Here is a 9,311-nt window from a genome sequence, read left to right as displayed (position 1 = left end):
TTTCTCCTGGTTTCCTTGGTTTGTTTTTTATTGCATCTAGAATCACCTTTCCAGGGCTCATAGCAGCCATGGAGAGTTATCTATCTATCTATCTATCTATCTATCTATCTATCTATCTATCTGTCTGTCTGTCTGTCTGTCTGTCTGTCTGTCTGTCTGTCTGTCTGTCTGTCTGTCTATCTGCCTCTCTCTCTCTCTCTCTCTCTCTCTCTCTCTCTCTCTCTCTCTCTCTCTCTCATCCATCCATTCATCCATCCACTGAAGCATCCATCCAAGCATCCACCCATTCATTTATTGAGGCACAGTCTCATGTATGCCCATCTAGCTCTAAACTTACTGAGGATGACCTTGAGGGTGATCTTCCTGCCTCCATCTCTCTAGTGCTAGAATTACAGGTGTGTATCACCATACCTGGTTTATGCAGTACTGTGGATAAAACCCAGGAACTTGAACATGTGAGGCAAGTATTCTATCAACTGAGCTACAGCCTCTGTCTATTTGAATTTTGAAAATAAGCCTACAGAGCAATGTATTTCATTATGGCATTTTCATGAATACTTTGATTTGTTATTTCTCTCCTCATTTTCTCTCATGCCCTTTTTTCTAGGTTCTCTTCAGCCTCCTTTCTTCTTATGTATCACATCTATTCTGTCTTCCTTCCTTCCTTCCTTCCCTCCCTCCCTCCCTCCCTCCCTCCTTCCTTCCTTCCTTCCTTCCTTCCTTCCTTCCTTCCTTCCTTCCTTCCCTCCCTCCCTCCTTCCTTCCTTCTTTCTTTTTTGTTTTTGTTTTTGTTTCTTTTGAGACAGGGTTTCTCTGTGTAGCCCCAGCTGTCCTTGAGCTCACTCTGTAGACCAGGCTGGCCTTGAACTCAGAAATCCACCTGCCTCTGCCTCCCAAGTGCTGGGATTAAAGGCGTGTGCCACTACTGCCTAGCTTCCTTATTTCTTAAGACCTCTCCCTCCTGTACTTTCTGGATTTTAGATATATCCCATGTCTACTTTAATGTCCTATATCCACACATATGTACACATATGTAAAAATTAAAATGTGGGACCTGCCTTTGAGAGACAACATGCAGTATATGTCTTTTTGGGTCCTGGTTACTTTGTTTAGTATGATAATTTTCTGTTCCATCCATTTTTTGGTTGTTTCAGTGAGTTGGTTGGATTGCAACCTGTCACAGGAAGTCATAAGAGAACTTTCTACTTGCTCTATTGTGTTAGCACTCAGAAAGGTTCAGATTCTTGGGCTGGGAAGATGACTCAATGAGTTAAGTGCTTGTTGTGTGAGAATGAGGCCTGAATTAGAATCTCCCCAACTCACATCAAAGCTGGGTTTTGGTAGTGCATATCTGTAATCCCAGCAGTACTGTGGTGAGAGAGTAGGTAGAGACTGGAGAGTCCCTGGAAGCTCATAAGCTAGTTAGCCTGGTATCCACAGTGGCAAGCAAGAAACTCTGCCTTAGGATTTATACACAGAGTTTTCTACCTCTGCATTTATGCCATGGCAGGAGCATGAACCTTCCACATAACACACACACACACACACACACACACACACACACACACACACACACCAGAGGCACTGATGGAGACAGTTGTAGTTAGTAATGACACTGGCTTAGGGAAGTGGTAACTGTTGGTTCTCTTCAGTCTAACTTCATTCTAAATACTTACCCTGATGTCTACAACTAAGTACAGTTCTTACCTTTTATCAAAGAAGCTTCTTTTTGCAGCAGATGGAGATATTATAGAAAGCTCCAGCTGGTCAAAATGTAGAGAACCACTGACTGTAGAATGCTCAACCCCATTTGATATATATACAATACAAGTCCTACACCTAAGGCTCAGGGAACACCTCACAAGACCAGAGCAGAAAGATTATGAGAGCCAGAGGGCTAGGATGTCTAAGCACCTGTGTAAGCTCAACAATACGGTTGCCAAAACAAAGTCTGAAAAATGACACCAGGTTACAAGCTACTGTACAAGGGGGAAACCTCACAAGGCCCCATTCCTAGATAGTTACAGGCAAATTAAAGGCTTCTAAAAGAGAGGATTAGTCTTCTCAAGGGACAGACACCCTACAGGTTATCCAGTCCCAAGTGGCCATCTCTAAACATATAGACATACAAGTAATAATCCAGGGACTTAACAGGTTATGTGTGTATATGTATAGATGTAACAATAACAAGGAATAAGAAAGAGGCCATGACTTAGAAAGGGAGTTGAGGGACATGGGTAAAGTAGGGAGGAGTGGGGGAAAGTGATATAAATACAGTGCTCATCTATAAAATTCTCAAAAAAGGAAAAACAGACATAAAGAACTGTCTGCAGAACTTGATATAGTCCATGATATAGGCACTAGTAGACAAAGTGTCTGGATTAGGCCTTTTCTTCACGGATGGTGATGTCTCTGTGTCTTCAGCTGATGGAAGGGGCTGAAGGGCTCCCACAAATTTCTTTTTATAACCCATTCATGACTTAAAGGCCTTCCTTCTCTCCTCTCTCTCTCTCTCTCTCTCTCTCTCTCTCTCTCTCTCTCTCTCTCTCTCTCTCTCTCCCTCTCTCTCTCCCCTCTTAGTTCTGGGGTTGAATCTAGGACCTGTATGCTGGGCAGGTACCAATCCCCACTGGGGAATTCTAGTTAAGTATTATACTGCTGAGTCACATCCTTAACTCATCACCAGGCCCCAGTCTCTGACTTTGGGGAAGACACCAACAGTTAGATCATAGCACACGATCATTTGGGAGTGAGAAAGGAAGATGTGTAAATCTTTTGAATAAAAGGCAATGGTTGGGAGCAGCTGCTGGGCATTGAAGAAGGTACCTATTAGGGCAGAGATAAAGAGAGCATGCTTGGTATTATGGTGAGACAACTGGGAAATTTCTGAAATTTGTCCTTGAAAATGGTTACTCCTCACCATGAGGGAGATCCAAGTGCTGGGATTAAAGGCGAGTGCCACCACGCCTGGCCCACCGTTTTATTTTTATTTTTTAAAGATTTATTTTATTTTATGCATGAATATAAACTTGCATGCATGTATATATGTGTACCCCAGGCATACCACCACAGAGGCCAGAAAAGGTCAATGGATCTGCTGGAACTGTAGTTACAGATGGTTGAGAGTCACCGTTGTGGGTGTTGAGAATTGATCCAGGTCCTCTACAAGAGCAACAAGTGCTTTTTTTTTGGTTTTGGTTTTGGTTTTCTGAGACAGGGTTTCTCTGTGTAGCCCTGGCTGTCCTGGAACTCACCAGGCTGGCCCAGAACTCAGAAATCCGCCTGCCTTTGCCTCCCAAGTGCTGGGATTAAAGTTGTGCGCCACCACTGCCCAGCACAAGTACTCTTAACCACTGAGCCATCTTTCCAGTTCCCTGTAGTGGTGACTTTAAGTGTTAACTTGACACAAACTAGAGTCACTTGGGAAGGGAGTCTCAGTGAGGGATTATCTAGATCAGGTTGGTCAGTGAGCATGTCTCTGTGTGTGGGAGGCAATTTGTTCTCATTGCTTTAATTGATTTGGAAAGACTTGGCATGAAAGTGGGTGGTACCATTCTCTGGGTTTCTGGACTGTACAAGCATAGAGAAAGCAAGCTGATCGTAAGCATGCATACCTTCTATCTTAGTGAGGATCTCCTTTGTTGTGAAGAGACACCATGATGAAGGCAACTTTTATAAGGGACAACATTTGATTTGGGCTGACTTAGAGTTTCAGAGGCTAAGTCCATTGTCATCATGGCAGGAAGCATAGCACCATCCAGGCAGACATGATACTGGGAAAAGGGCTGAGAGTTCTGGCATCTTGATCAGAAGGCGGCTAGAAGACTGACTTTTCTGCACTGGGTGGAGCTTCAAAGCCCACCCTCCACAGTGGCACACTCCCTCCAACAAGGCCACACCTTTTAACAGTACCACTTCCTATGGGCCAAGCATATTTAAACCACCACACATTCCTTTCTCTCTGCTTTTGGGTATGGGTATAATATGACCAGATGTTTTAAGTTCCTGCTACCTTTACTTTCCTGCTATGATGGACTATATCCTGGAATTGTAAGCTGGAATAAATCCTTTCTTCCTTAAGGTTTTTTTTTTTTCAGCACCAGAAATTAAACTAGGACACCTATATAAATTCATATTATTCACTTACATTTCTTTAAATGGTAAATAAGGAGAGCCAGAGACTTGGTATTAATTATGGTTTTGCTGAGTGTCCTCATAGAAGTCCATACATAAAGACTTGACCTTTAGGGTAGTGTCATTAGAATGTATTGTGGACCTGTGGACCTGAAAGAGCTTTTGTGTGGGGCTAGAGAGATGGTGTTGTGGTTGAGTGCTTGCTGCTTTTCTAGAGGGCCTGAGTTTGGTTCCCAATGTCCATGTTTGGTGATTCACAACCACTTGTAACTCCAGCTCAAAGGGATCTGATGCCCTTGTCTGGTCTCTATGAACAGGCACACACACACACACACACACACCATACACACAGAAAGACACACCCACATATGCATTAAAAATAAACATAAGAGGTGAAGCCTAATGGGAGGTCTCTCGGTCTCTCTCTCTCTCTCTCTCTCTCTCTCTCTCTCTCTCTCTCTCTCTTTCATTCCCTCCCTCTCTCCCTCCTCCCTTCCCCCTCCCTCCTTCCCTCCCTCCCTCCCTCCCTCTGTCCCTCCCTTTCTCCTTCCTTCCATTCCTCTTTTTCCATAAGTAATATAAACTGGATCTCAGTGTCATGTGCCATTCTCTGGGAGTCACTCACCTTGTATTTGAGACAGGATCTTATGTTGGTTGGAGGCTCTCCAATTGACTAGGATCCTCCTGTCCCTGCCTCCCCTGCAGTGGGTTTCCAAGCATGCACCACCACACAGCATTTTTACATGGGTTTTAAGGATTAAACTTAGGTTTTTATGCTTGTGTGTCACTTTGTTGATTGAGCCAACCCACCATTTATGAAAATGTCCTCTTGAAAGGGCTTGTGGGATTCTGTCCATCTTCCTGTCTCCTTGGGTTGAGGCTTTTTGCTCCAATTTTCTCATTGCCATCCAAGACATGATATGTTCATTTAATGAGTGACCTTCACCAAATCCGTGCTGTGCTATTTGGAGTTCAAACCTACACAACTGTCTGCCAACTAAACCTTTTGTGTCTATAAAGGTAATTAGCTCAGATATTACATTGTAGGCAAGTAAAGATTGCTAAATGGTGTTTGATCAACTTTGGAGAGGAGCAAAAAGGCTTGCTTTGCAGATCCATGGGTTAGCAGTGAACTTGATAGACTGAAGCCTCCTTTAAAAGGGAGTGAGACATCTGCACTGATAATTCTTCTCTGCTTGGTGACAGGATGTGCGGCAGGTTCCTGAGACAGCTATTGGCTCAGGAGAGCCAGCACTCCACCTCTGTGGGGCGCTTCCTTCTTCCCATGCTCATGGGATTCCGTCTCCTGATCTTGGTTTCCAGTGGATCTGGGGTTTTTGGCGATGATGAGAACGAATTCATATGTCATTTAGGGCAGCCAGGCTGCAAGACCATTTGCTATGATGTCTTCCGCCCTCTCTCTCCGTTGCGCTTCTGGGCCTTCCAAGTCATTCTGATGGCTGTACCCAGTGCCATTTATGTGGCTTTCGCTCTGTATCATGTGATTGGATACTGGGAGGTACCAGGAAAGGAAAACAAGGAGCAAGAGACCCGGATTAGCAAAGGGGATCATAGCAAGGATGTCTCAGGGGCTAAAAGCCTGAAGCTTCTCTGGGCCTATGTGGCACACCTTGGGGTACGGCTGGTCCTTGAGGGAGCAGCTCTAGGCATTCAGTACAATCTATATGGCTTCAAGATGTCCAGCACTTTTATATGTCGTGAGGATCCTTGCATTGGCAGCACAACTTGTTTCCAGTCTCACCCCTCTGAGAAGACCATCTTCCTCAACATCATGTTTGGGATCAGCGGGGCCTGTCTCTTATTTATTTTCTTGGAGCTTGCACTTTTGGGTTTAGGGAGGTTTTGGAGGATGTACAAGTACAAACTTTCCTTCTTAAAGAACTTGCCAACTTCAGAGAGCTCTGTAAGACCCAAGGACACAACGGATGAATTGTCAGTGGTGGAGGCAAAATAGTTATTTTGAGACACAGGTGAGGACCCTACTGCCAATTATCTGTCCCTGCCTCTGATCTGTGTTGGCAATTCCCCATCCAGAGGAGACCCCTCATCCTTTGGGGTGTGCAGCTGCCCATGTTACAAAGTATAGATAACTAGTTTCTAAGCAGATGCATCCTACTTTTACTTTAAAGTGTATGTGTGTGTGTGTGTGTGTGTGTGTGTGTGTGCGTGCGTGCGTGAGTGCGTGAGAGAGAGAGAGAGAGAGAGAGAGAGAGAGAGAGAGAGAGAGAGAGAGAATATTCAGGTGCCTGTGGAGACCAGAGAGGGTGGTAGATCTTTTGGAGCTGGAATTACAGATAGCTGTCCAATATGGGAACTGGGAAGCAAACTTTGGTTTCTTTGCACTCTTAACCACTGGGACATCTCTCCAGAACCCAGATGTATTTTTTAAGGGATGAAATGTTTACTTTGGTTCACAGTTTGAGGGTACAGTCTCTCATGGTGGAGAAGGCATTCATATATGTATATGAAACAGGTAGCCCTGGCTGGCCTGGAACTTGCTATAGTAGATCAGACTGGCTTTGAACTCATGGCGAACCACCTGCCTCTGGCTCTCAAGTTCTAAGATTAAAATCAAGAGCTACCATGCACTCAGTCTCATGGCTGAGGCAGATGTATTTGATTACTTTCCCCAAACCATTTCCCAAAACCTATACCTATCAGTTGCATGACTCCTTGTAGTAGACCATGATAAGCACACTGCTCTGTGTATTGCCTGCCCTTTCATTTGGTAAGGTCCTCAGCTTCTGCTTAATTTCTACTTTGCAGAGTTGTAAAGTTGCCTGGATTGCCTGCAGAAAACTCTGGGACTTGCTCTTCAATACATCCAGTGAGGTGGCCAGGGAGAAGATACAGGGGGTAAAGGTGCTTGCAGTCAAGCCTCATGATCTGAGATTGATCTCCAGAACCCACATGGAGAAGGGAGAAAACCAGCTCCCACAAGTTGCTCATATACATGCCATGGACAGAGCACACACACACATGCACACAACAACAACAACAACAACAACAACAACAACAACAACAACAACAACAACAATAATATCTCAGAAAACAAAACAAGACCTCCTGCATCAATTAAGTCTCACTTCTAATTTTTCTCTCCTGTCTCTCCACTAAACATAAGCAAAAACCAGGCTACTTTATGTTTTAATGGATTATCTATCCTATTCTGGGATTTTATAGAGATGGAATCATACAGTATGCTTATTAATCACTTGTATATCTTTGTAGAAAAGACCAAGTTTTTTTGCCAATTAAATTAGGTTATTTATTTTTGCCTTGTATAAACTATATATAATTGTTAGATACTTATCAAGTGACTCATTTCAAAACATTCTCTTCTATTCCATGGATCATCTTCATTTTCTTCCTGAGTAGCATTTCTTTAAAATTATTTATTCTTTGATAATTTCCTACATGTACAAAGTGTATTTTGGTCATGTTTACCCCATATCCCTGTATAACTGCTCTTGGATCTCCTGACATATCCCTATCCTAATTTCTCATCCTCTTTTTTTCTTTATAACCCACTGAGAACAAAAATCAGTGTTACTCAAAAGTGCATTGGTGTGAAGCCATCTACCGGAACATGGTCAACCTACTCGATGCCATACCTGAAGAAGATGGATTCTTCCTCTGCCAGCATTGATCAACTGCCAACAGTTCCTCAGTTGTGGGTAGTCCCTCACTCATTCATCCTGTAATGCTGAGTGTCTTGAGCTTGTACAGACAACCACTGCTTCTGTGAGTTTATGAGTGCAATTTCCTGCTGTGTTCATAAGACGTTGTTTCATAGCAGATCTTCCAGATCTTTACATTTTTCTTTCCCATTTCTTCATCTTCTCTGATGTTCCTTTGAGCTTTGGGGGCAAGGATGTGATATAGATGTCTCATTTGAGACTGAATATTATATAGACACCTGTTTCTGCATTTACAAATTGTAAGTCTGTATATTGGCCACTCTTCACTGTAAAAAGAAAAAGTCTGTGGTCAGTGTTGAAAACTGACCTAATTTATGAGTTTCGAGAATCATTTAGAAGACAGTTTGATACTATGTCAATTTAGCAAGCTAATAATAACTTTCCTTTGGGACTTTTGATCTCCACAGGATGGGTTCTTGCCAGATGTGTAGTACCAGGCATGGGTTTTCTCCTGTGGAGTGCAGTTGGTTACTCCTGTAACATCTACACCACTGTCTCACCCATGCATGTGTCTTGTGAGGCTGGTTGTTGGAACTCATCAGATTCATACACGAGAATGAGTTTTGATGACTCGGAAGGCTACCCAGAGGGAGTTGGCAATATTTTTTGATGTACAAAAACTTTACATTTTGATGAACTCTAATTACTTGTTTTTCTTTTGGCTTTTGTGAATTTGGTGCTACATTTAAGTGACCATTGTTTGACACACAACTATGAGTTTACACTTGTGTTTCCATCTAAGAATTTTATACTTTTAACTTATGTTTATGACTCTGATCTCTTATGGAGTGGAAAAAAAGACAAAATAGCATTATCTTTCTTATTGGAAACAATGTAAATGAGCAAAATATTTGAAGTGTAAGAAGGAAAAATTTACTGTTAATCTAGAGTCCCATGATTGGCAGAACTAACTCTCAAAAGTAAAGTCAAAGATAAGCATTTGTCTTGATGTGATGTATGTGCCTGATTTTATTGTAGCCTGTATTACAGTATTTGGTTGATGTCCCTGGGAGGACTGCTCTTTTCTGAGGGGATGTGGAGGGGGTGAGACTGGGGGGAGTGGGAAGATGCTGGGGAGAGATTGGTGGGAAAAGAGGAAGGTGAAACTGCAGTTGGGATGTAAAACATGAGAAAAGAACAAAAGTAATTTTGAATTAAAAATGACAAACCAACACAAATGCCCAACCCGCAAATGTAAATAAATATACTTTACATTATCAGATGATTACACTAAAAACAAAATTAAGATTGTAAATGTCCACCAAATGGATTGGGGAAAATGTGTACATGGTGGAATATTGTTCAGTCTCAAAAGAAGAAGAACAAGAAGAAAGAAGAAGAAGGAGGAGGAGGAGGAGGAAGAGAAGAAGAAGAAGAAGAAGAAGAAGAAGAAGAAGAAGAAGAAGAAGAAGAAGAAGAAGAAGAAGAAGAAGAAGAAAGAAGAAGAAGAAAAGA

At 42.6% G+C, this 9,311-nt stretch overlaps 1 protein-coding gene across 2 annotated transcripts in view; it reads left to right on the top strand.

The window, feature by feature from the left end:
- Gjc3 (gap junction protein gamma 3) overlaps positions 1–7,463 on the top strand; it is a 64,908-nt gene extending 57,445 nt beyond the window's left edge. For both annotated transcript variants that reach the window (XM_029533548.1, XM_021222483.2), the window contains exons 2-3: positions 5,341–6,125; positions 6,922–7,463. In XM_029533548.1, coding sequence (XP_029389408.1) covers positions 5,342–6,109 — 768 coding nt within the window. In that variant the 5' untranslated portion in view covers position 5,341 and the 3' untranslated portion in view covers positions 6,110–6,125; positions 6,922–7,463. The remainder of the gene's footprint in view (positions 1–5,340; positions 6,126–6,921) is intronic.
- Positions 7,464–9,311: the final 1,848 nt, after the last annotated feature.

This window comes from Mus pahari, chromosome 23 (genome assembly GCF_900095145.1).
Source record: "Mus pahari chromosome 23, PAHARI_EIJ_v1.1, whole genome shotgun sequence".
NCBI classification, from domain to species: domain Eukaryota; kingdom Metazoa; phylum Chordata; class Mammalia; order Rodentia; family Muridae; genus Mus; species Mus pahari.
The sequence above is the reverse complement of the archived record's forward strand: the minus strand, read 5'-3'. Positions and strand labels throughout refer to the sequence as shown.